Here is a 26938-nt window from a genome sequence, read left to right on the forward strand (position 1 = left end):
CTTTCCAGCTTCCTCCCCAGCCCCCGCAGTTCCCTTGCCCCCCCAGATTGCAGTCAGGGGAAAAAGCCCTAACACCTTCTCCCAACCCTGCTCTCCGGTCCCATTGGTTCCCACCCCCACCCCCCCGCAGCACCTGCCCCCCCCCCCCCACCAGTCACCCGATTGGCCAGAGGCCCCATCAATCCTCGCCTGGCCGTGCTGACGTCATCCTGCAGTAGCGGGGATGGGGTGGGCATGAGAGAGAGAGCCAGGACGCGGGGCTCCAGAGCGAAGGAGAAGAAGCCACTGCCAGTCCCCCACCTCAGCCGCCCAGGTTGGGGGGCTGCTCAGGTCTGCTCTATGGACTAGGGTGGGCGGCAGGCTCCTTTCTGTCTCTGCCCTGCTGCCTGCTCTCTTCCCTCCCCTCCTTGGAGAGCCCCTGCATCCCTCCCCCAAGGTGGAATACGCGGGCTTGAGGCTCCCGGGGGAGAGCGATCGGGGCCCGGCGCTGCCCCGCGCCACACCATGACCCTCCTGCTGTTGTTCCTCTTGCTCGGCTCCCTGCTCCCCTCCAGCTCCTGCAACAAAGGTGAGTGAGGCGGGGGGCGGGGGCACTGAAGGAGGGGTCTCAGGCAGGGCGGGGGGGGGGGCGGTCGGGGTGGGCAGGAACCCTTAAGGCTCCCTGGCCCATGACAGCTGGTTCTTCAGACCACCTCCCTTCCCATCCGTTTTCTCAGACCTGCCCCCTTCTCTTCTCCCTCGCATCCCCCTTCCCACATCCTCCTCTCTGGTCCATCTCTACCCATGTGCTTCTCTTGCTCCCATTTGGTCCCCATTCCCATCCTGGGCTCTCTCTCTCCCCCTCCCCCAATTTCTCCCTCCTGGAGCTATCTCAGGTCTCAGAAGGACTTGCCCCTGAGGGGCGATACACATCTCTGGGCGGGTCTCCGTTTTCACCGGGGTGTGCCGGGGCTGAGGGTGTGTGGCACATCCATCTGGTTCCTCTCCATCCCATCCCGGGGAGAAATTGTTCCCTGCAGCTCAGCAATTCGGAGCACGTATGTTTTGGCGTGTTCCTCTGCATCCATAACCTTCCGTCTGCATGCAGCTGGGCTGAGGGTTACCAGAGCTGCCCTCTCTGCAGACAGCAGATAAATTCAGCTGGGTGAGGCCGTCCGAGGGACCAGGAGGGAGGGAGGGGGTGGGGGCCGAGGGCTCAAGTAGGTGGAGACGGGCAGGGAAGGGCAGAGGTGGGTGTCTGGGAGTGTTAATTGAGTGGTGAGAGGGGAAGGGAGTAGGAGAAGGGAGATGAGGTGTGGGAGGGGATGAGAAGGGGGGTGGACCAGGGTCAAGGTGGAGGCCAAAAAAAAAAAGAGAGAGAGAAAGAGGAATGAAAGGGAAATCAGGAAGAACAGGTGAGGAGAGGGGGAGGAGAGAGTCCAGGAGGGAAAAGACAGGGAGCCCAGGAGTCAGTGAGAGGAGATGGACACGAGGAGAGTGTCGGGGGCCGAGAGGAAGGCAGCAGAAGGGTGGGGTGGGGCGTGAGCTGTGCGCAGCCCTTCCATCCTCGGCTCAGTCTCTGACCTCAGTCGGCTTCCGAGCCTCCTGCCACTTCCTGTGCTGGCTTCTGGGCACCATCTTGTGGCTTTCTCCTCTGCCACTAGAGAAGGGGGTCATGGTGGGTCCTCGGCGAGGAAGGGGCCGGCATTCAGATACCAGAAGGCTTTGGGGGATGTCACTGGAAGAAAGAATGGAAATCAGGATTGCTTGCTCACCATGACATACTGGGGATGACTTTCCTTTCGGAGACTCAGTTTCCCTCTGATGATATGTCTTCCTCTGCCCAGGTCTCGCTGATGGGCCATCGTGGATGTGCTTTGGGAGCTTAGGGGTTGGCTTGATGGGATTCAATAGAGCAGGCAGTGGAGGTTGGCGTTGGTGAGGGGAAGGGAGCCCCTCACCAGGCTGGTGGGAGATTGGTCCTGGGGAGGAGACGTGATTGAGTTGAGTCTGGTAGCAGATGGGGAGATCTGGAGGCTGAGTGAGTCCCACATCCATTGTGGATTGGCTGGTGGCTGAAGGGAAGAGGGGTGGGGTAGGCGAGAATTAGGACTCAGCCATGAGTCTGTATAAGAGCGGGGCTCAGGGAGTGTGGGGTTTGGTGGCCTTCTGGGGGACATAGGACCGTGTTGGTTATGAGTGTGTTCTCTGGGTGTGAGGGTGAGAAGCAGGGAGAGGATTTGTCGTGTTTCTAGGCCATTTCGATAATCCCTGAGGATGTCGGCTCTGCTGGGCCCAGCCGTTCAGCATTGATTCCTCTGCTCCATCCCTGCCTCTCTCTGTCCTCCTCCCTCTGTCCTATATATTTTCCCTTCTCTCTTTTCTCCTCTTCCCTCTCCTCTGGGAGAATGGCCTTAGGATGGGGCTTGGCCGGGAGAAGAAGGGATCAGGATTGAAATGGGGTGGTGGTGGTGGAGATGATAAACAATCAGGATCTCAGGAAGCTTCTAGTCTGCTTTTCCTAACCTCAACTCTGCCCTTTTCCAGGGCCTTCTGATGGCCCACCACTGCTCCCTGAAGGCCCAGTGTCCACACTCTAGCTCTTGAAATCCCTAAAGAGAGTCTCCACCTTCTGACCAGGTTTCCCAGGGGACATGGCAGTCCCCCTCCCCCCCAGGGCAGGCTGTGGCCATGGAAACTGTCTATCCTGTGACCTCCCGTAGACCCTCTGACTCCCTTCATGGCTGATTTCTTGTCCTCAGTCCTTTCTCCTGCAGGTGCTTCTGCAGGGGCTGGACAGGGTGGTGATGCTGGAGTGTGTTGTCTGGAGGTGGAGGGCCGGCTCACAGGTGCTTCCTTTCCTCTCCCTGGGTGGGGGGGGCAGCCAACAAGCACAAGCCATGGATCGAGGCGGAATACCAGGGCATCGTCATGGAGAACGACAACACTGTTCTGCTGAACCCGCCGCTCTTTGCTTTGGACAAGGACGCCCCCCTGCGCTACGCAGGCAAGTGGGGTTGGGGCAGAGGGGGGCGGGTAGGATAGAGACAAGTGGGTGGGAGGGCGGAGGCAAGCGAGGAGAGGGGAGGTCCTGGGAGGGAGAGCAGTGTGGACGTGGCGGGAGAGGAAGAAGTAGACTCCAGGAGGAAACGGGCCACGGTGAAGAACGGTGGTAAAATAAAGGGGGCCAGAGAGGAGGACGTGGGCAGGTGGGGGTCAACGCAGTCAGATTTTGCCAGATCTCAGACCTGGGGGCTCTGAGAGGTTGCCGCTCAGGGAAGCTGGGGTTGGAGCTGATTGTCTGATAATTAATGCTTTTTCATGTGCAAGAGAAGGGACAGGGGTTTGGAAGGAGAGGTGAAGTGGGAGCCTGAGGGGGGTTGGCGAGTGTGGGAAGGAGACCCTGGAGGTGGTGCAGGAGCTGTGTCCTTCCCTCCCCCTCTGGCCAGGCGAGATCTGTGGCTTCCGGCTCCATGGGTCTGGGGTGCCCTTTGAGGCTGTGATCCTGGACAAGGCGACAGGAGAAGGGCTGATCCGGGCTAAGGAACCCGTGGACTGCGAGGCCCAGAAGGAACACACCTTCACCATCCAGGCCTATGACTGCGGCGAGGGCCCCGACGGGGCCAACACCAAGAAGTCCCACAAGTGAGGACGCTCCTGTCCCCTGCCCTCTGCTGCAGGCCCCCCACCTCCTCCCAGGCCCCTCACCATCCTCTGTCCTCGCCGTCACTGACTATCTACCCCCTCCCCTCTCTGCTCCTGGGGTTTAGGGACGGGGCCTTGTCGTCCAGGAGCCTTCAGCCAAGGGGACAGAAGCACGTGGTAGAACTCAGTGGGGTCTAATCTTGGCTCTGCCTCTTATGACCTTGGGCAACTTCTTAGCCTTTCTGGATTTGCTTTTCCTTGTCTGTAAAATGGGGTGATGGTGATGCCTGCTTCTTCAGGTTACTGTGGAGATGAAAGGAGATGGTTTGTATAAAAAGCAGGCACTGCAGTGCCTGACACTGAAAGGGCTCAATACCCGGAGTCAGGATGCTGAGGGAGCGAGGAAGAGGGCGGTACATTCAGCACACACCCACGTTCCTTCCGACTGCCCAGCCGTCTGCAGTGTGTGCCACACTCACACACAGAACATGCGCACACACGGCAGTGGGTGCGGGTGGGCAGGAGATGACTACGGCAGGAAGAAGTCTGGGGCCCAGGGCTCCGACATCTGTTCCCAGCTCACTTCTCCTTTGAGAATGGGAGGAAGATGGGCAGTCAGGACTCCTGGGCCACTACGAGGCACTAGAGATAAACCACTCCTTGTGATGACTCAGTTTCCCATTTGGAGACAGGACCCTTGCCTCTGGGCCCTGGGTGCCAGGATCTGGGCTGGGGGCAGGGCTCAGCATGAAGGGCTTAGCCCCTCCCCAACCTCTGCTTGCCCCGCGGGGGCCTGGGCGGGGGAGGGGGCACGGCCGGCTTGCTCACTGCACACGTCAGATGACTTGTGACTCTGGTACAAATGCCACTTCCCTGAATGTGTTTGCTTTTAATTTGGTTTTATTCTGCATCTTCCTTTTTTTCTTTAAGAAGGTTTATTTATTTATTTATTTTTGGTTGCGTTGGGTCTTGGTTGCTGCACGCGGGCTTTCTCTAGTTGCGGCGAGCGGGGTCTACTCTTCCTTGTGGTGTGCTGGCTTCTCATCACGGTGGCTTCTCGTTGTGGAGCATGGGGTCTAGGCACCTGGGCTTCAGTAGTTGTGGCTCCCGGGCTCTAGAGCGCAGGCTCAGTAGTTGTGGCACACGGACTTAGTTGCTCCGCGGCACGTGGGATCTTCCCGGACCAGGGCTCGAACCCGTGTGCCCTGCGTTGGCAGGTGGATTCTTAACCACTGCGCCACCAGGGAAGCCCCTACATCTTCCTTGATTATCCCACTGGATTTGACTCTCATGAAGGAACACCCGGCTGGACACAGAATCCTCTGTCTCGCGTGGCTGTCCCCAACCTATAGCATTCTGTATAGAAGTCATCAAAATCGGCCGCTGGTATCCCCTGGGGCCGTTCCTCACCCTGTACATCAGGCACCCTTTCCCCGGCGGTGCCTGTCCCTTGCTGTGCCTGGTGCCCTGGCTGGGGGGATGAGCGTGCCCACTGCCCCGGGCCCCAGGACCTGCTGGTCCTGCCTGCTCTGCTTCCCTGTCTGGACTCCTAGTTGTGGCTGACTTTTCCTCGTCCTCCTCCCGCTCTGGCACCTGCAGGGCCACCGTGCACGTGCGGGTCAATGACGTGAATGAGTTTGCCCCAGTGTTTGTGGAGCGGCTGTACCGCGCGGCCGTGACCGAGGGGAAGCTGTATGACCGCATCCTGCGGGTGGAGGCCATCGATGGCGACTGCTCCCCCCAGTACAGCCAGATCTGCTACTACGAGATTCTCACGCCCAACACCCCCTTCCTCATCGACAACGATGGTGAGCGCCTGCCACCCCAGCTGCTCCGCCCTGGGCGCCCGCGTCCCTCAGGACATCTCGGGGATGTGCCCTCCACTTCTGTCCCTCACATCCTCATTCCTCACCCTTCTTCCCAGATGTGGAGCCTCCTTCCCTAGATCCCTTCCTCCCAGCTTCCCGCTGTCTAATTCACCTGCTGCCCTATTGGCTCACAAGTCCTCCCCAGGCTTTCTCTAGTGCGCCTGACCCTCTCCATCCCCCACCCCCACCCCAGGGAACATTGAGAACACGGAGAAGCTGCAGTACAGTGGCGAGAAGCTCTACAAGTTTACGGTGACGGCTTATGACTGCGGGAAGAAGCGGGCGGTGGATGACGCTGAGGTGGAGATCCAGGTGAAGCCCACCTGTAAACCCAGCTGGCAAGGTGAGGAGCTCTGCTCTGGGACCTGTCTTGTAACCCATCTTTCACCTTGGTGTCCCTTTGCATCCCTTCTGACAACCACAGGGGTTAGGCTAGGAGTCAGGGGAGGGATATTTGGGGAAGGCTTGTAGCTGCCTACCCTGGCTGGCTATTTTCGTAGGAGCCCGAGACTGTCCGTGGATGTGGCCAGAGCAGAATGGATAGGAGGGGCTGCCTTACCCATCTCCATCTCCACTGCCAGCTCCCTCTCACCCCTGCAGGCTGGAACAAAAGGATTGAATATGCACCAGGCGCTGGGAGCTTGGCTTTGTTCCCTGGTATCCGCCTGGAGACCTGTGATGAACCTCTCTGGAACATTCAGGCCACCATAGAGCTGCAGACCAACCATGTGGCCAAGGGCTGTGACCGTGACAACTACTCAGAGCGGGCACTGCGGAAACTCTGTGGTGGGTGTGCTCCCCTTGGCTCCCCGGGCCTGTCCCCTGTGCCCCCTACCCCCAGCCTCTGCCTGAAACTCCTCTGCCTCTTTCTTAATAATCTGTCTTGGGAATTCCCTGGCGGTCCAGTGGGTAGGACTCTGTGCTCGCATTGCAGAGGGAGCAGGTTCCATCCCTGATCCGGGAACTAAGATCCTGCAAGCCGTGCGTTACGGCCAAAACCAAAAACAGAAATACTGAATCTGTCTTCCATCTTCCTTTGCCCATCCATAGATGTATATATCTGCCGGCATGTGGCTATCTCTTGTGGTCCAAAGAGCACATAAATATGTGGGTGGCAAAGATGCATAATTGTGGCCCAAGAGAGGCACCAGATACATTATGGGACAATGGCAGGGAGAGATGACGAGTTGGAGTTGAGGTCACTGGAGAGCTATTCCTAGCCATTCCTTTCTCATCTCTGAAAGGCCAGAAGAGGCGGTGAGCGTAGCTGTGGGAAATCTTTCCTTGTCCCTCTCTCCCTGCCTGCATATCCTGTTCCCCATCTGCTGCCTCTCCTCTCTGACACCTGTGCCTTTTGGGGCTCCGGCAGGCGCAGCCCCTGGGGAGGTGGATCTGCTGCCCATGCCCGGCCCCAATGCCAACTGGACGGCGGGCCTCTCGGTGCACTACAGCCAGGACAGCAGCCTTATCTACTGGTTCAACGGCACCCAAGCTGTGCAGGTGCCACTGGGTGGCACCGCTGGGCTGGGCTCCGGGCCCCAGGACAGCCTCAGTGACCATTTTACCCTGTCCTTGTGGATGAAGCACGGTGTAACCCCCAGCAAGGGCAAGAAGGAAGAGGAAACCATCGTGTGTAACACTGTCCCAAACGGTGAGCCTTCCCTAGGGCACCCGTCTGAGTGTGGAGAGACTGGCTTCTTGTCCTGCCTCTGTCACCGTCCAGTCTGTGACTGTGGACGCGTCACTCCTCTCTCTTCATCTGTAAGAGAGCAGTGCTAGGTTTCGTATTGCTGTGATTTACTCCCAGCATGACAAGCTGGGATCCTACTGCTCTGAGTGATGGAACCGCTCACCGCCCTCCTCTGCAGCTGCCCCATCACCCTGCATCCACGTGTAGCAGACTCTGCCCCCCAGACCTGCTCCCCTTAAAGCCCCCGTCACAGCCTGAGTAACGCTGTGCCCCATTCTTCCTCTTCCACCACCCCATCCTCCTTCTTTAAGGGCTAGTGGGCTCCAGCCCCCAGGACCCCTCTGCCCTCTATGGCAGTAGCACAGCCCTCTTGAGGGGCTCAGCCTTCACCTGCTCTTTCATTTCTGCCTCTTCTCGGAGCTCATCTCTCTTGACCTGAAAAGGAGTGTTGCCCATGAAGTTTGTATTAATCAAAGGACCAGTAAAGATCTGAGTGGGGGCAGGCTGGCCAAGTGTCCCCCCTCAGCCAGTCAGAGTGCCCAAGAGAAGCCCGACACTGGACTCTGTGTGTGTGTGTGTGTGTGTGTGTGTGTGTGTGTGAGAGAGAGAGAGAGAGAGAGAGAGAGAGAGAGAGAGAGAAGCTGAAGGGATGAAGAGAATCCGGCACCCCCTCCCTCCTGGTGCTTTGAAGCTGTTTTTGCCCATGCTTTGTGTTTGACCTCTGTCCCCGTCCTCTGCCCTCAGAGGACGGCTTCTCTCACTACTCACTGGCCGTCCACGGCTGCAGAATTGCCTTCCTCTACTGGCCTCTGCTGGAGAGTGCCCGGCCAGTCAAGTTCCTCTGGAAGCTGGAGCAGGTGAGGCCGGAGCCAGGCTCCTGGGAAAGCTGGGTGGACGTAACTTGCTTTTAGGCGAGGAGGTCCTAGGGCAGGGGTGGGCATTTTCTGGGTTGCCCTGTGTCCCTTCTTTCAATCTCCACTTTCAGTTCCTGACTATTTTTACACCTCCCTGCCCCCCGCCCTGGCTCCGTTTTCTTGTTCTCTTTTTCCAAGGCTTGTCTCTTGCAGAAAGCACTCCTGGATTAAAAGGAAGTAGGGAACAAATTACTACGAACACCAGACCCGACCAACCATCTCTCCCCTCTTGTTTTCTTTCATCTGTTTCTTATCTAGAACCTTACCAGTGCAGATGCCTGACTCTCAAGCAGTTAGCATGCTGTAATTGAGGAAATAAGTAATCTGAGGTACATAGACTAGGTTTGAGTCCCGCTAGGGGAACTTCCTAGCCATGAAATCTTGGTTAATATGTTTACAACTCAGTTTTTTTTTTACCTATGAGTTGAGGATAATAAGAATTCTATATCCCAGGGTTGTTGTAGGATTAAATGATGTAATAGACCTTTATAGACTAAAAAGCAGTATATATATGTGTGTGTGTGTTTGTATATTTATATATCCATGCACATATATATATATACATATATATGTATATAAATCTCACTATTTTCATGGTTATGAGGGATAAATAAAAATGGGCAAAAAAGAAAAAAAAAGAAAGGAAAAATCTCTTGAGCCAACCGTTGCAGCCTCTTCTTTATTCATTCTCCAAGCTGACCACAGGGACCGTGGGGATGAACTGTGTTTCCATCTCCTTCTGTTTTTCTTGTAAGCCCCGGTGGAGTGGCTGAGTAAGCAAATGGCTGAAAAAAGGCAGGAAGTGGAAGAGAGAGAAAAAGGGAACGAAAACCCACAAACTGGATAATTGAGGGCTGTCTCCAAAAGCTGCTTTTTGTGGCACTCTTTTTTTATTTTTTAATTTATTTTTTATCTTTTTTAACACCTTTATTGGAGTATAATTGCTTTACAATGGTGTGTTAGTTTCTGCTTTATAACAAAGTGAATCAGCTATACATATACATATGTTCCCATATCTCCTCCCTCCTGCGCCTTCATCCCACCCTCCCTATCTCACCCCTCTAGGTGGTCACAAACCACCGAGCTGATCTCCCTGTGCTATGTGACTGCTGCCCACTAGCTATCTATTTTACATTTGATAGTGTATATATGTCCATGCCACTCTCTCACTTTGTCCCAGCTTACCCTTCCCCCTCCCTGTGTCTTCAAGTCTCTTCTCTATGGCTGCATCTTTATTCCTGTCCTGTTGTGGCACTCTTCTAAAGAGATATTCTGCCATTTCCTTCTTCTGGATCTTTCTTCCACGTTGCTAATACTGGTAACATTCCTCTTTCTATTTTTCTTTTACTTACCCTTATTTATTCAACAAAGATTTAGTAAATACCAATTCCCTGCCATTCTACTAGGTTCTGGGGATACAATGGGGTCTAAGATGGAACAAAATCTCTGCCTTCATGGAGCTTACATTTTAGTTGAGGAGATAGATTTTTAAAAAGTAAGCAGACATATAAACATGATAAATTGTGATAAATGCTGTGAAAGAAGAAGCAAGGGACTGAGGTAGAGAATTGGAGGCAAGGAGAAGGGAGCTCACTTTAGATTGGATGCTCAGGGAAGGTCTGATAGAAGTGAAATGTAAGCTCATCCTGAAGGATGAGACAGAGCTGTGAGAGAGAGTTCCAGTCAGAGGGAAGAGCAGATGCAAAGGCCCTGAGGCAGGAAAGGGATCAACATGTTGCAAGCACGGAAAGACGACCAGGGAGTTAGAGCACAGTGAACAAGGGCAGAGACTGGATTTGAGGTTGGAGAGCTGGACAGTAAGCAGCTGTATGGTGGACTTTGTTAGTTGGGGTCATTTGGATTTTGTCCTATAAGTCTTTTGAAGGGTTTACAGCAGGGACGTGACCTGATCAGATTTACATTGTAAGAAGATCCCTTTGTATATGTATATGTATAACTGATTCACTTCGCTGTACACCTGAAACTAACACAACATTGTAAATCAACTGCACTCCAATTAAAAAAAAAATCTTAAATTTTGAAGGTGCTCCTCCGCCAAATTTGGGATGTATTTCTCAAATTAACTATAAATTTTTGGGATTTCCCTGGTGGCGTGGTGGTTAAGAATCTGCCTGCCGATGCAGTGGACAAGGGTTCGATCCCTGGTCCGGGAAGATCCCACATGCCGCAGAGCAATTAAGCCCGTGTGCCACAACTACTGAGCCTGTGCTCTAGAGCCCGCGAGCTGCAACGAGTGAAGCTCACGCACCTAGAGCCAGTGCTCCGCAACAAGAGAAGCCACCGCAATAAGCCCACGCACTGCAACGAAGAGTAGCCCCTGCTCGCCGCAACTAGAGAAAGCCCGCACGCAGCAACAAACACCCAACGCAGCCAAAAAAAAAAACAATTTTTTTTGTTGCAAAAATAGGAAGGATTTTTCTAATTTTGCTTCAGAAAAGATTTGGTTACAAGTAATTTATTTAATTTGCAATTAGCTATGATTTTTCAACAATTGTCATTTATATTTGGGAACATTTGTGAAGTGAGGAGAATCCAATCTTTTCAAATGTAATGAGTTGTTAATGAATACTAAGTTTGACAACATTAAATTCAGTAGTGATTTAAAGATTAAAAAAAAAAAAAAAAAGAAGATCCCTTTGGCAACTATGGGAGGAAGGTCTCGGAGACACCTAAGAGTGTAAGTGCTCAGACGAGACTGTTGTAACAGAGAGAGACTGGGGACTTGAATGATTGGGTGGCAATGGAGATGGAGAAAACGGCACAGAAACCCACAGCTTTTAGTTCTGTTTGGACTCGGGATGGACAGCACCTGCTGACGGACTCCTCTTAGGAATGTTGATGCTTTTAAAGGTTTACCTGCAGAGTGGAATTTTAGGTATGAGGTTGGAGCCTGATAGATTCTGGGCAAGGATATTACTCCTTTAGCTGGGTGGGCAGCAATTCACCAGTAGGACCTGTTGATAGGACAGGCACTATGAGGGACTGTCCCCTGCCTCCCAGGAGGTGGGGCGGTGCCTTGCGTTCGTTCCCTGGGGATGATGTGACTGACAGGTTCCTGCCCTTCCCCACCCCCCAGGTCTGCGATGATGAGTGGCACCACTATGCTTTGAACCTCGAGTTCCCCACGGTCACACTCTATACCGATGGCATCTCTTTCGACCCTGCCCTCATCCACGACAATGGTCTCATCCACCCGCCCCGAAGGGAGCCTGCGCTCATGATTGGGGCCTGCTGGACTGGTAAGTCCCGCCGAGCTTCTCCATGGAGGCGCTAATGGTTGGGGCCTCCAGTGGCTGATGGAGGAGCAAAAGGGCAGCCTGACCTCATGAGCTCATTGCCCTGCAGTTGGGCAGGGAGGCCGGGAAAGATCTCTTGGGGAGGAGGCCACAGCCCCTCAGGTGTCCTTCCTGTTGGACTGGTCATCACCTCTGACTTGGAGGAGTTTCCTGCTCAGGCAACACCAGCATCTTTCTTTCTGTAACTTCAGTCACTTCCCACTTTGTTCCATCCCAGTGATGATGATTCCACAGCCCATTCCCCTGCTGGAGGACAATAACCCTGCAGAGGGTCAGCAACCTTCTAACTTTTAAGCAGTTTCTTTCATTTTTTCCTTCTGGGAGGGTGTGTGTGTGTGTGTGTGGTGTGTATGTGGTGTGTTTGTGTGTGTGTGGTGTATTTGCATATGTGGTGGGTGTATGTATGTGGTGTATCTGGTTTGTGTGTATAGTGTATCTCTGTGTGTGTGTGTGTGTGTGTGTGTGTGTGTGTGTGTGTGTGTTGTACCAGAGCCCATGTGTTTCCCCAGCAGCATATTTGGAGTTTGTCTATAACAGAGGCCTGAGATAATCTCAGACATGACAAAAGGAAGGTTGGGATTCAGCAGAGAGGTTCAAGTCCTACACGGGCAGGGGCAACGCCTGGAAGACCTCCCTGTCCTCTCTGTCAATCTGGCCACACATCCCTGAGCTCACTGGCACTTTTTCTCCCCCAGAGGAGAAGAACAAAGAGAAGGAAAAGGGAGGCGACAACAGTACGGACGCCACAGCAGGTACTTGCGTGGGAAATCTGGAGGCCGGAGAGCTAGCATCTCAGTTTAGGGCTCCGGCTCCCGCTCCCGCGTCCGCATGGCCCTACCCGGCCTCACCGTTCACCGCCTCGCCCACCACCAGGGGGCAGAGCCTCCGAGCATCGCAGCCAGGCGGGCTCGCCCGGGAGAGGGCGGCCAGATGGAGCCGGGCTGGGCGCCGGTGTCCTTTCCTGCCCACGGAGTGAAGTCGAGGGTTCTCTTGCTGGCTTTCCGCGTGGCAGAGCGCAGAGGGCAGGAGGCAGCCACGCGGCCGGGAGAGCTGGGCATCCCTGAAGCTCACGCGCATCCTTCCCGGTGCTCCCCGCATGCACCGTGAAGACCCCCTCGCGCACTCTCCTCGTTTTCTGCCTTGAGTCTCCTCTTTCCTCCCTTTGGTCCTGCTTTCCTTCTCTTTCTGCCTCTGCCGGAAGCTTTTCTCATTTCTGTGGCTTCTATTTTTCGCCCTCCGTCTCCCCCCACCTCCCCGCCCACCCCCGGTTTTATTCTGTCTTCTCGCTCTGCCTTGTCCCATCTTCCCTTAGCCTCCCTTGCCGCTCATCAATCTTTTCTTCTTTTGGCTTCCACCTGGCTCCTTCCCGTCTCCCTTCCCCAGCCTGCTTCTCTTTCTCTCAGTCCCCTCTTCTTGTGCCTCCTCTCACCTCTGGTCCGCCCCTGTGTTCCTGCCCTAGGAGATCCCTTGCCGATCCACCACTACTTCCACGGCTACCTGGCTGGTTTCAGCGTGCGCTCAGGTCGCTTGGAGAGCCGGGAGGTCATCGAGTGCCTCTATGCATGTCGGGAGGGGCTGGACTATAGGGATTTCGAGAGCCTGGGCAAAGGCATGAAGGTATCGCCCCTTCCTCTAGCCCCCTCCCTCCAGGAATGGCCCCTGACCCCGCCCTTCCCCACCCCCACCTCTGCTCCCTTCCTCTCCCGCCTCTGGTCGTGCTCTCAGCCCTGTCTGTGTCTGGGGCCCAGGTCCACGTGAACCCCTCGCAGTCCCTGCTCACCCTGGAGGGGGATGATGTGGAGACCTTCAACCATGCCCTGCAGCATGTGGCTTACATGAACACTCTGCGCTTTGCCACGCCCGGCGTCAGACCCCTGCGCCTCACTACTGCCGTCAAGTGAGTGTTGGGTGGGCGGGCAAGTCACGGAACAGAGCCAGACAGTGTCAGAACTCCTTGGCCTTAGGCACCACCGACGGCTAGGCACACCTCCCTCGTTTCAGGGATGAAAAACTGACCTGCCCAATTGACACAGCAATGCTGGGAGAAGAGCCTGGACCAGACTCAGATTTTCCAATAAAGGGTTCATGACTCTTCCCACTGAAGCACACCTCCAGGATTTGGAGGGTTTTAATCTCTGTGTCTCTGTGCTGATATGTAAAGTGGGACAGAAGAGGGCACTGGATTGGCAGCCAGGAGACCTGACGCTAGTTCTGACTCAGTACTAATTCTCTGGATGACCTTGGGCAAAGACCTCTAGTTGCTTGATTCATCAATCTCTTGCAAGATCAAACAGGATGATCTAAGTCTGGGGATTGGCAGCCTATGGCCCCAGGATCAAATCTGGCCTGCTGCTCATTTGCATATTGTTTATGGAAATGAGCTGCTTTCACCCTATGATGGCAGGGCTGAGTAGCTGGGACAGAGACTGGTACAAAAAGTCGAAAATATTTACCGTCTGGCCCTTCATAGAAAAAGTTTGCTGACTTTTGAGTTCTAAGTGAAGGATTCCGAATTCTTTAAATGAAAAACTGTGCATTACTTCAAGGTTTAAGTATATTAGGTATTTAAAAATACAGATTGAGAGGTCATGAAAGCATAAGAGTTATGGACACAGAGTCTTTTACTTACTAGCTTTTTAAAAATAAATTTATTTATTTTTGGCCGCATTGGGTCTTTGTTGCTGTGCGCGGGTTTTCTCTAGTTGTGGCAAGTGGGGGCTACTCATCATTGCGGTGCGCGGGCTTCTCATTGCAGTGGCTTCTCTTGTTGCAGAGCACGGGCTCTAGGCGCGCAGGCTTCAGTAGTTGTGGTGCGCGGGCTTCAGTAGTTGTGGCACGCAGGCTCAGTAGCTGTAGCTCGCAGGCTCAGTAGTTGTGGTACACGGGCTTAGTTGTTCTGCGGCATGTGGGATCTTCCCAGACCAGGGCTCGAACCCGTGTCCCAGGCATTGGCAGGCGGATTCTTAACCACTCCGCCACCAGGGAAGCCCCTTACTAGCTTTTTAGCACTGAGAAAATGCCATAGAGCAGGGATAACAATAGAATCTAACTCATGGAAATGTTGTGAGGGTAAATGATAGAATCCAGATCAAATGCCCAGAGAAGTGCCTGTTCTGTCAACATTGGCTACTATTATACGAAGGCATTTTCACCCCGCATTATGTTGATGGGGCAGTTTTTAGGAGCTACTGCCATCCAGTGGGTGGATCACATAATGTAAGGGTCGGGATTCCTGTGTTCCCTTCTCCCCTGCTCTGCCTCAGTTTCTCCAAAAGCTATCTGAAGAGAAACATCTCTGACTTGTCCCTATCCTGGCATGGGTGGGTTTGGAGAGGAGAGGGGGCTCTGAGCCCTGGGCAGTGACTGGGCATGACTGTCAGGCCTCCCAGAGCTTTGCAAGGCAGGGGCAGGGCTTTGGGGAATTGGGCTGCTGGTCCACGGTGTGGTCCTGGCGGGGAGCTGAAGGCCACGGCAGATGAGGTCACGTGGGTGCAGATCTGCGCTGAGGATGCGCCCCACCGTGTTCTAGTCAGAACTCTAGCTGTTAGAGGGCTCTCACCCAGCTACGAAGGTATGAAGGGCTTCATCCCTCAGGGACCAAGGAATGGCTTCATCCCCTTCGTAGGCTCAGGAGTCACGTCAGAGGGAGGGCTCTGTCTTCTGGCTTAGGGTGGAGCTCTGCATGGGGCAACCCCACAAGGGGGGAGTTGACACCCTCTTTGTTGACTGTCTTATTTGAATTCCTCCAACCTCTTTCCTGCCCAGGGGAGAGGCTTATCCAAGGACTGGGAACCTGACGTTGCTCCTTCAGTAGAGGGAAGGGGCCTTTTTCCTTTATGAGGTTAAGAGAGAGAGAAGTCTCATTTCTCCATTTTAGGGCCACCATGTGGTTAGTGCTACCCTAACACTTCCTTGAGGGTGAAGGAGAAAATATAGAGGTGTGTGTGTGTGTGTGTGTGTGTGTGTGTGTGTGTGAGAGAGAGAGAGAGAGAGAGAGATAGAGAGAAACAGGGAGAGACAGATACCCAGCGGCGCCTTCCTTCTTGTGATGCATATCCTTGCCCTGGTCCATGTGGCTTCCCTAGCTTCCAGTGTTCAGTGCTTGGACCTCTGTCCATTTAAAGCCAGATTTATGCAGCCATTCAGTCAATGCAGGTTTCCCCTAAGTTGTTGTTGTTTCTTTTTAATCTCTTGGATTCTTGGAAAGCTCATCTGGCTACCACATCTTTTTCTCTAGCTTTGTTCTCTTTCCTTAGCTCTTGAATTTCTTCCTGCTTGTTGTAAGCTCCATCTAGAAGTTCTGCCAGCACCTCAGACAAACGAGCTAAAGCTTAATAATGAACTTCGATGCGTGAACTAGCCCCTCCCCCTGAATTCTCTGCTTCTGTAATGGTGTCTCTGTCCTTGCAGTTACCCCGGCTTGCAGCTTCTGAATCGCCTTTGATTCCTCCGTCTTTATCTTCCACACCCCATCGGTTACCAGGTCACCTAGATCCCGCTCTGCGCCCATGTCTGGCATCTGTCTCCTCTTTTTCCATCTCCAGCAGCTCTCATTACCTCTCATCGGGCCTATTGCTCTAGCCTCCTAACTAGTGGACTATCTCTAGTATTCTAACTTCAGTTCAGTTTCTACCCAGAGGCTAGGTTAGTGATCTGAAATCAGAATGTCCACCCTCACACTTCCCTGCTGAAGAAGACATCCATGGTTCCCTCCTGCCCACTGCACAAAACTTGCGCTCAAAGCCCATGACCATCTGGCCCAGCGTTTCCTGCCTCACGTTCCTCTACTCCCCTTTGTGTATTCCTCACCCTCCACTCTAGGGTCAACTTTGTGCCCTCCTCCAAAGGCTAGCTCACTTGCTACTTCTCTTGATTATTCCTACCCTCCCTTGCCAAATGCCCCACTCCCATCCTTAGCCAGAAACCCACTCTGAACGCTCGTGGGTTTGTGTGATGGTGACCACGTTGGCTCTTGTTCTAAGGTTTGCGTGCCACTTCTAATCTCTTGACCAGTTCATTAGTGTCCTTCGGGTCTGGACCAGCCCCCTAGTACCTTTTGGGTCCCCTTTGGATCGCCCATCACAGTGGGAGTGTCTGTTGGAGTCTGTGCTTCCAGAGTTAGCTGGGGTTGTTTTCCAGGAGGCTTTGATCCGGGTCTCGCTGGACGACTGTGCAGACTGTCTCAGGTCCTGCTCCTTATGGCACAGGAGCTCAGCAAACTGTGGGTCTGGTACCTTCAGGGCCTCTGCGTTCATGGTATCCGCTGAGGTTACACCTTCTCCCTCTGGCTACAGTAGTCAAGCTGGGCCTGCTCGGTAGTATGTGTGATAGTCCTTTCAACAAAATCATTTCTGTTAGCCCGGGTGTATGGACCACAGGCCCTGCTCTGGAATTACCACCTCCCCTGTGAAGACTGCTTGTTCAAGGGCCACTTCCTTTTTTTTGACCATGCCGTGCACCTTGCAGGATCTTAGTTCCTTGACCAGGGTTTGAACCTGGGTCCAGGGCAGTGAAAGCGCCACGTCCTAACCACTGGACCACCAGGGACTTCCAAGGGGGCGCCTGTTTACAAATAAATTTGACTAATGCAAACCCACATGGTGGCTGTGGATTAGTGGAAGAATCGTGGACTTGGAATGAGAAGAATGGGTTCAAGCCTGGCCCAGGACACATATTTCTTATGTGGCCATGATGCTTGACCCGAGAGCTTTGGTTTCTTATCCCTGTTGCAACAGCAGCCAAAGAAGGTTAAATGAAAGAATGTGGACAAAATGCTTCACAAAGCAGCAAGCACTCTGAGAATTATTGATTGGCTGGAGGCAATCCTGGGAGCGTGTTCCCCGAGCTGCTGTGCTGTTGTTGGTTTGGGCTGGCTCAGTCCCCTAGGGAGGGTTTGTCTGGTACCAGGATCAGCGAGGCTTCATGGGATGGTGGATGCAGGTCCAAGATGGTCAGATTAGCTCACCTACTGAAATGTGTTTTTCTGATACTGGAGGGGATGAATTGGAGACACTCCAAGCAGGAGGACATCCTTTTTTTTTTTTTTTTTAATTCACGTATAGTTGGTTCACAGTGTTGTTGTAATTTCTGCTGTACAGCATGATTCAGTTATACATACATATATGTTCTTTTTTAATATTCTTTTCCATTATGACTTATCATAGGACATTGGATATAGTTCCCTGTGCTCTACAGTAGGACCTTGTTGTTTATCCATTCTATGTATAAAAGCTTACATCTGCTCACCCCAGCCTCCCACTCCATCCCTCCCCCAACCCCCTCCCCCTTGGGAACCACCAGTCTGTGCTCTACGTCTGTGATTCTGTTTCTGTTTCATAGATAGGTTCGTGTCGTATTTTAGAGTCCACGTATAAGTGATATCATGTGGTATTTGTCTTCCTCTTTCTGACTTATTTCACTTAGCAGGATAATCTCTAGTTGCATCCATGTTGCTGCAAATGGCATTATTTTGTTCTTTTTGATGGCTGAGTAATATTCCATTGTATATATGTACCACACCTTCTTTATCCATTCGTCAATGGACAGTTAGGTTGTTTCCATGTCTTGGTTATTGTGAATAGTGCTGCTATGAACATAGGGATGTATGTATCTTTTTGGGCATCCTTTGATATGCTCCCCACCCCCACCCCACTTTTGTTGTTGAATATTTTTTCTTTTTTTTTTCGGTACGCGGGCCTCTCACTGTTGTGGCCTCTCTCATTGCGGAGCACAGGCTCCGGATGCACAGGCCCAGTGGCCATGGCTCACGGGCCCAGCTGCTCCGTGGCATGTGGGATCTTCCCGGACCAGGACACGAACCCGTGTCCCCTGCGTCGGCAGGCAGACTCTCAACCACTGCGCCACCAGGGAAGCCCCGTTGTTGAATATTTTTTGACACGTATCTACCAGATATTGTACTGAAACACACTTTTTTTTTTTTAACATCTTGGGTGAAGAACTATGTATGTATATAAATTTCTGTAAGTTCAGTTTGTAAAATACTGTTTGATAGATGTTCCATGGTCTTGGGGGTAGGGCATTGGTGATGTCATCATCCCCATAGGTCAGGGTTGCCTAACCTTCTGTCCCTGGCCCTTCCCTGCAGCGGTATCCTCCCTGGAAAGGATATCTCCCCCTCCAGCTTTGCTATGGGGGTGATGGTCGTGCAGAGACACTATCCCCCTTTCTTCCCCTTTCCCTCCCTGACACGGGGTGCTCTCTGTAGAGGTGGAGGCCCAGAGTGGTGGTCAGAATATAGATTATAAGGGAGGGGGTGATGGGGTCACAGGCTGCCTCTCTCCCTCTTCTCATATAGGTGCTTCAGCGAAGAATCCTGTGTCTCCATCCCCGACGTGGAGGGCTACGTGGTGGTGCTCCAGCCTGATGCCCCTCAGATCCTGCTGAGTGGCACTGCTCATTTTGCCCTCCCAGCTGTGGACTTCGAGGGACCCGAGGGGGTCCCTTTGTTCCCTGATCTTCAAATCACTTGCTCCATTTCTCACCAAGTGGAGGCCAAAAAGGACGAGAGTTGGCAGGGCACAGGTAAGGGTGACCTCAAGGAGTGATAGTGTCCAGAGAAGGGGTCCGTGTCTGGAACCAGAGTGAAGGAGAAGCTCTGGGGCTGGCCATGAGAGCGACAACATCCCTCATTCACTTTTCTAGAACGACTGACTGTTAGGAACGAGAGCCAGCGGGAGACCCCCGGGTGTCAGAAGGTTGATGGGTAGTGACGTTTTTGACAATGATGCTGGCAGCTCTCAGGGGATGACCCCGGAAGGGGAGGAAGCGTGGCCATGAGGTGGGCCCTTCAGCTCTGACCCACATCCTGACTGCCTCCTGTCCAGTGACAGACACACGCATGTCGGATGAGATCGTGCACAACCTGGATGGCTGTGAGATTTCTCTGGTGGGGGATGACCTGGACCCCGAGCGGGAAAGCCTGCTCTTGGACGTGGCGTCCTTGCAGCAGCGAGGCTTGGAGCTCACCAACACGTCTGCCTACCTCACCATTGCCGGTCAGTGGGGCCCGAGAACCTGTCCTCTTTCCTTGGGTGCGCCCCTCCCCATAGTCAAGTCTCTGGGAAACTCAGAGGGTCCTCCTTCCAGGCTCAGGGATGCGGTCAAGTGTCCCCTTGCACCTTCCCTGCCTGGAATGTCCTCTGGCTTTCGGATTGTCCCTAGAGGTGGTGGCTGGGGTTTAGGCTCCTGATGGTTCTTTCCCAGCTTCTCTCTCCATCCCAGCTCACCTCCACTTTGGTCTCCACTCTTCTTTGGCTCAGTCTCTGAATAGCTTTCTTTTTTTTTTAAGTTATTTATTTATTTTTGGCTGTGCTGGGTCTTCATTGTTGCTGTGCGCGGGCTTTCTCTAGTTGTGGCGAGCGGGGGCTACTCTTTGTTGCGGTGCGCAGGCTTCTCACTGCGGTGGCTTCTCTTGTTGTGGAGCACGGGCTGTAGGGACGTGGGCTTTGGTAGTTGTGGCACACAGGCTCAGTAGCTGTGGCTTGCGGGCTCTAGAGCGCAGGCTCAGTAGTTGTGGTGCACGGGCTTAGTTGCTCTGTGGCATGTGGCATCTTCCCGGACCAGGGATCGAAGCGTGTCCCCTGCATTGGCAGGCGGATTCTTAACCACTGTGCCACCAGGGAAGTCCTCTGAGTAGCTTTCTAATCCTCTAGCCATTTGGTACTCGCCCTCTTCTCTGTCTTGCGTCTCACTAATCTCATGGACACAGCATAGCTTTAAGTCAAGTGCTCATCTCTTAACGTCTGGTGGTAATGATTTTTTGGTAGCTTCCCAGGGAAGCCTCATCCTCTCTGAAGGACCCTCCATCAGGGAGAACAGAAGATGAGGCGGTCAGTTCCTTCCTGTTTCCGTTCCCTTCCAGAGCCTCACCGAGAACTTCTGTGTTATCCTCTCTCCGTTTCCCCCCTGCTGCCACCTCCCTCTGTCCTGCAGGGTGTTCCTATTTCCTTCTCTCCATCCCTCCTCCCAGCTCTCAGAGGAGGGCGGAGGCAGAAATGGAGCCTCGGTTACTCTATCCCAGTCAGTCGGAGCTGGTGGGGATGCAGGGGAGCGTCTCTCCGTCTGAGAACTCGGGTCGCACCCCTGTTGAGGGGTGGCAGCTGGTGGGAGTCTGGGAGAGAGACTCCAGGCCTCTTCGCTGGCTCCTGCCCTGAGCTGCCTCCTGGTTGCCAGGGGTGGAGGGCATCACTGTGTATGAAGAGATCCTGAGGCTGGCTCGTTACCGGCTGCGACGCGGGGCTGCCCTCTATGCCAGGAAGTTCCGGCTTTCCTGCTCAGAAATGAATGGGCGTTACTCCAGCAATGAATTCGTCGTGGAGGTACCCAGAGTCCCCTTCCCTCCACAGCCAACCCCGCTGGCGAGGAGCCGGGGTGGGGTGGACTGAACCTGCTGGTGCGTGGGGATGGAAATTGCAGCCCAGGGGCCTCCTGGCCCTGGCGGGGAAACTGGGGGCCGGGGGGGAGAGCTGGGCCCTCGGGGGGTGGAGGAGGGGCGGGGAAAAGCGAGTGTGCCCACTGAGCCCGCCCTCGCCCCAGGTCAGTGTCCTGCACAGCGTGAACCGGGTCACTCACCCCAGCCACATGCTCAGCTCCCAGCAGTTCCTGCACCGAGGTCACCAGCCCCCGCCTGAGATGGCTGGACACAGTCTGGCCAGCTCCCACCGGAACTCCAGTACGTAAGGCTGCGTGGGTCCAGCTGGGCGGGTGGGTGGAGGGAGTGGGTGGGCACGAGCATCCTCCTCTCCACCCCTGGGCCGTGGGGGTGGGGCAGGGGGAGGAACGGGGTGGAGCCATGGATTCTGTTCCCTGTGGAACTTGACTTAGTTGACGGCTGTGATCCAATCCCTTTATCCCCCAGATCATTCACTTTGCCTAGTGGAGAGTCCGAGCCTTGGGTCATCACAGGGGCACTCATGCCTGGGATCATGGTCAGTGTGGGTTTAGCCTTTGTTGTTCCTGCTGCCCTCCCCCAACAATATCAAGTTAGCCCTGGACCTAGGGATCCTCAATAGTGAAGCTACCAAGTATGTATTAAGCACCTACTGTGTACTAGCACTGTCCACAATACAATTAAGAATACAAAATTTATAGGATAGATACAGTTCCTATCCTCAAGGAGAAAGTTGGTGCTATTGCCTGTGTAATTATGTGCTATCTATAAAGTCATAAGACTGTTTCTAAAACAAAATATGCAAACACGCCAAGTATTACATCCAGCTGGAGCGCTGCCCTTCAAAGCAATCTCATTCCCTGGCCACGATTGTTTACTAGTGATGCAATTTTTAATTCACAATTTAAGAGTTACTTAATTATAGAAAAACTAGAAACTATAAGTATAAAGAAGAAAAGTCAGCCATAATTCCACCACAATTGGCCATTGTTAATATGGTGTTATTATTATGTGCCAACTTTTGTCTGTGCCTGTTTTTTTTTTTCTTTTAACAAACTTGGGATCAAACTATTTTGTAACCTAATATTTACACCTAACATTATAAAATGAGTCTTCTCCCCCATTGTTAAAAACTGCAATGATTCTGATGTTGCTAGAAGTGATTTTTGGAATCCCTTTTGAGAATTGCTTTCAAAGTCAATTTATGAGATACATTTATTTTTGTTCCTTTTGGTACACACCTTGCCTTTGGCCCAGTTCAGTATTACCCAACTTCAGCATCCACTTTTGTCAGAGTTGGCTCTGGATAGCATTCTGTGTTTGTAAACATAAAACCAACTCTCAAAGGGCAAAGATTTGTCACTTTTTTAAAAAGTCAAAAGGCGTATCTCAGCCTCTGAAGGCAATTCCCTAAAGAGTTCCAAAAATGCTTTCTTGGGAGGTCATGGTCACTGAACCCTACCCTGAAAGGACAGCTCGCACATCAACCATGTAATTGAAAGAATAATGAACACATCGGTGTGCCAGGCACCCTGCCTGTGGGCTTTACACCTATTAACCCAGTGAATCATTACAGACAACAGATGGAATAGGTACTAGAATTATCCCCTCTAAAGGCAAAGAAATGGAAGCCCAGAGAGGTTAAGTACCTTATCCAAGGTCACACAGCTAAAACACGGTGGAGCCAGGATTCGAATCCAGGCAGCAGGATTCCAGAGCCCGTGCTCTAACCATCACCCTCTATACCCTGTCCATTTATGTTTGATGCTTTAAAAAAAAAAAGTCTCGTTACTTTATAGTTGCACCTAATTTGGGGGAGCTCCTTAGGGCTTCCCAGTATGTCTTTGACCTAGGCTAGCTCCCTGGTACCCCCGGAATTCAGTCTGTTTTCCTCTCCTTGGGCAGTGGCCACCACTGCACTGTCTCTTGTGTTTCCCTTTCCCTGGGACTGGCTCCCTTCATCCTTGCTCTTTCTGAAGACAACTGCAGACGCCTTTTTAAGTGTTCTTCCTGTGATTCCTACAGCAAAGCAGATGGAAGTAGGTGTGAGGAGGGAGTATAAGGCGTAACCAAGTTGCAAAGGTTCTAGGAAGCTTCACACAATCTTTAGAGGTGTGTGCGTGAACTAAACCTGTTTTTGTTAAATAGACTTTTGGGGCCATAACTCCCTAGCTCTTCCTCCAGTTCTTTCACTGGGAATCATCCCACCCAGCCTCTTCGGGGCTGGATACTGGGTTCTGCCACTCAGATTAGGCTCAAGGCGCGTCCAGGTTGGCATTGCTGCTGGGCTCGGTAAGACTCTCACCCTTGTTTTCTCTGCTTGCTCTGAGATCCCAACTGCAGCCTGCTTTTGCCTTTTCCCCTGATTTTGGCCTGAGTAGGACACAGGGTTCATAGTTCACCTGAGGGCCCTGGTGATTGACATCTCCTGAGCTTATCAGGAGATCCACTTCATCAAACCTGTTCTATGTGCCCTTCCTGACACTTCAAGGTGTTCTCTCCCTTTCCCCTCCCTCCCAGCCCCAAGAGTGGAATTACAGGATTGTGGTTTTGCAATTTCAAATTACTCTGACCATGCAAAAGAGTAAGAGATAGAATTCCCTCCAACGAGACAGGGGCTTCATTTCTCTGAAGCTCCCAAGTGCATGAGGAAAGAGAGATCAGTGTGAACCAGGACAGTCAGCTGGGGAAGGTCCGGTGGTACATTCAGACCTTGAGCTTGGACCTTGAAGGGTAGAAGGGTAGATGGACGTGGGGGAGAATGAGAGTTTGAGAACTGAGGGTGGGTGGGTGGTATGGGGGAGTTGTGTTTAGGGAGAATGAGGCTGTCCGAGAAGGGTAAGATGAGCGATGAAGACAACATTTATCCAGTCTTCCCAAACGTTGATGCACATCGCAATCGCCTGGGGAACAGTAAAAACGCTTGGTGCCTAGGCCATACCCAAACCAGTTCAATCAGAAGGTCTGGGGTCGGGGGCCAGGTATCAGGGGTGTTTAAAGATCCGCAGGTGATTCCAACGTGCAGCCAAGTTTGGAACCATTTCCCGGTTTGTTACCTACATGTATCCGAGACTTTGCGGAAAGACCTGCAGTGCAATAGGATACAAATAGAAAATGAAATTGGAAGTGAGGGAAAGGACAATGAGGAAAGAAGACGATGAAGCCAAGGGATAAGTCAGTTCATAAAATACCTGCTGTGAGATGCTGTGACGTTGCTAGAATGGCCAGAATTTGGACTCTGAGCTTCCTTGTAGCTGAAGCAGAAGGGAAGCTGAGCAGTTAGGAAAGTCCTATGATGGGACCAACCAGTGCTTCAGGAGAAGCCCGGGGACCCAGAGCAGAAGGACATTTCTCTCTAGGCTCTTCAGAAAGGGTGCTCCACGTGGGGCTGTGGACAGGGCTTCAACCCTGTCTCACAATCGCACGGAACCAGGAGTTTCACGCGGGCCACTGGCTAAAACTAAAACACCCCTTCGTGTTGTCCTTGGAGGTCATTCAAGGCCAGAATCAACTGCTTGGGTCTAATGTAGAAAGGTTGATGGTATTTCCTAAACTCTTGATTTTTGTCTGTAACTAATTTAAAAATCCTCCCATCTCCCTGGCCTCCTGGCTGATTAGAAACTAACCATACTTGTCTGCCTGCAGATAGAGGGTCTGCCTTTTGTCTTTCTTGTGATCATTTCTTATTCCAGGCAGTCAACTTGTCACTTCCTTCACCAGGCCAGGGGCTCAGAGGAGCAAATGCATTTGATTAAGGCACAAAACAGAAGCTTTGGCTTGTCATCACTGTGCCCCTAGAGCAAGTTCACCTGCTATGGCCTCCACTCTGAGGAGGGGTTTCTGCTCCTTCTAGAACCTGGGCTTAGCTACAGGGGCATTCTGCTGGTGGGGTCACTGCCCTCGGATCTTGCCCACTGACACGAAGACGCGGGAGGGGCTGTTGCCTACAGAGGAGCAGATAGGGCAACTCTGCCTCCCCCGTCTCTTCCCCCATTCCCAGACAGTTGAGAAATTCTCATCCAGCCAGGCCTGTCTCTCCCCGGAGCCAGTGCCCGGGAGCCCACCTGGCCTGCTCAGCAGAGTCAGCTCTCGTTGGCCCCAGGTGGGCTATGGGTCAGGTCAGGCTGGGGACCGACCTGGCAGAGCACCGTCAGGGTGGCCTCAGGGAGGGGTGAGGGTAGTATGGCTACTCAGGCAGGGGGTGCTCCCACACCTGGGTGGCTCTGGAGCGCGTGGCAGTGTGTGTGTGCTGCTGGAGGGTGGGTGTGCCGCAGGGGTGGGGAGTTCCTGTGCTGTGTGCTTCCCTGCGCTCTGCTCTGTCTTTCAGCATGTGAGTCTTAGAGGCTGTGGGTAAACTCGTGTGCGTGTGTGCGTGTGTGTGTGTGTACTGGAGGTGGGCAAGGCTGTGCTCACGGCTGTTGGCTCTGTGGCCCTCAGGGCCCAGGTCTGTGGCGTTTACACCTTCCTGCAGGGGGTCTCCTGGTCTGCCCAGCTGGCAGGGAGCTGGGTGGCACTGCACGTGTGCCTCTCCTGTGCCTTGGTGGAGACCCTCAGGCGCGTCCCTTCGATGCTGCCGTGCGAGCAGATCTCCGGGTGGCTGGTGTGGGCAGCTGTGCAGGCCGGCAGAGGCCCGGTGCGGGTGCGGGGCACAGTGAGCCCGGTCCAGCTGGGTGCCCACACGCTCTTCCTGGGCACGTACCTGCGCCTGCACGTCTGCTTTGCTGCCATCAGCTCTAAGGTCCGAGTGAGGGTCCACGCGCCCTTCTGCGTCTCACTGCCCTTCAGAGTCCACGGCCCCCTGAGCCCGGGCTTCAAAGTGAGGCTGCGGACCCAGAAGCTTGACAGGGCTGAGGGGGAGGTGGGTGTACCCCGAGGGGAGCAGAGGCCCCAGGTGTCCAGGAGGCTCGAGCCCGCAAGGAGATGGGAGGCGTCACTGAGCAGGGGTGAGCTCTGTCCAGGTGGGCGCGTGAAGGGGCTGCTCTCTGTGCCCTGGACCTGTGCCCAGCTTGGGTGCCAGGCCACGCTTGGAGCTTGCTCCTCCTATTACGATGCAGGAGAACATTCTCTCCTCTTGCACTGTCAAGCCTGTGTGGCCGCCTCTCTCCTTTCCCCGCTGGGCTCTGGGCACCTCCTTCCTGGACTACGTGGTCCCTGGGGAAGGCACAGGCAGAAGGACCCGGCAGGGCCCAGGCCTTGCCCTCTGTGCGCTGAGAACAGGGCTGCTCAGGACAGCGTTGGGCTGGGAGCCCTCCTCCTCCCCCTGCCCTTGCCTCCTCTGCACATCTCCCTCCCTCAGGCTCTCTGTCCCTCCCCGTCTCTGCCCTTCCCCGGGGGCAACTCTACTTTTCCTCCAGCTTCGGCAGGGCAGACCCCTCTTCTGGGCCATCATGGACCCTGCCTTCTGCTCGGGGACTCCCGCTGCCCAGGCCCCCGACTCCGCCCCTGAGCGGAGTGTGCTCAGGTGCGCCTGGCTCTCCCCGCAGTGGTCCCGAGCGCTGCGACCCTCATCATCGTGGTGTGCGTGGGCTTCCTGGTGCTCATGGTCGTCCTGGGCCTCGTGCGCATCCACTCGCTGCACCGCCGCATCTCGGGGGCCGGCGGGCCCCCGGGGGCCTCCAGTGACCCCAAGGATCCCGACCTCTCCTGGGATGACTCAGCTCTCACCATTATCGTGAACCCCATGGAGGTGCGCGGGGGCGGGGGGGCGGGGCGTGTCGGCAGCGTCGGGGCACAGCTGGGGCGCACTGCCTTCATGCGGACTCCCGCTGAGCTCCCCCTCTCCCTGCCGTCCCCAGTCCTACCAGGGCCGGCAGGCCTCCATGGCGGGCGCTGCGGGCAGCCAGCAGGAGGACGAGGACAGCAGCGACTCCGAGGCAGCCGACTCGCCCAGCAGCGACGAGAGACGCATCATCGAGACCCCCCCTCACCGCTACTAAGGCCTCCACCCCTCCCCAGACAGAGAGAGGATTCCGCCCTGGTGAGACAGACACCCCCCCGAAGAGAGAGGAGGACATGCTGAGAGAAGAGAGACCCAGAGGGAGCAGCTCTTGGAAGAGTCATCCTTTAATCTCAGAACCCCGTGGCCCTACTGGAGCCCGCCCCCTCCCCCTCTCCCC

At 53.9% G+C, this 26938-nt stretch overlaps 1 protein-coding gene across 2 annotated transcripts; it reads left to right on the top strand.

The window, feature by feature from the left end:
* The first annotated feature begins 259 nt into the window (after positions 1–259).
* CLSTN3 (calsyntenin 3) lies at positions 260–26938 on the top strand. 2 transcript variants are annotated; one of them, XR_016394863.1, is made up of 19 exons: positions 260–568; positions 2864–2986; positions 3429–3624; positions 5224–5432; positions 5686–5835; positions 6093–6278; positions 6862–7143; positions 7927–8039; positions 11194–11356; positions 12109–12165; positions 12873–13030; positions 13162–13310; positions 18729–18955; positions 19258–19428; positions 20606–20751; positions 20969–21104; positions 21291–21360; positions 26306–26508; positions 26618–26729. XR_016394863.1 is itself a non-coding variant. In XM_022577483.3 (18 exons), exons 1-18 carry the CDS (start codon positions 505–507, stop codon positions 26756–26758), a joined length of 2874 nt encoding a protein of 957 aa, XP_022433191.1. In that variant the 5' UTR covers positions 262–504; the 3' UTR covers positions 26759–26938. The 2 variants fall into 2 exon arrangements, 1 of the variants encoding a protein (XP_022433191.1); XM_022577483.3 differs by lacking the exon at positions 21291–21360 and having other exon boundaries at positions 262–568; positions 26618–26938.

This window comes from Delphinapterus leucas, chromosome 11 (genome assembly GCF_059928025.1).
Source record: "Delphinapterus leucas isolate spDelLeu-1000000601 "Yukka" chromosome 11, BTC_Dleu_Yukka2, whole genome shotgun sequence".
NCBI lineage: Eukaryota > Metazoa > Chordata > Mammalia > Artiodactyla > Monodontidae > Delphinapterus > Delphinapterus leucas.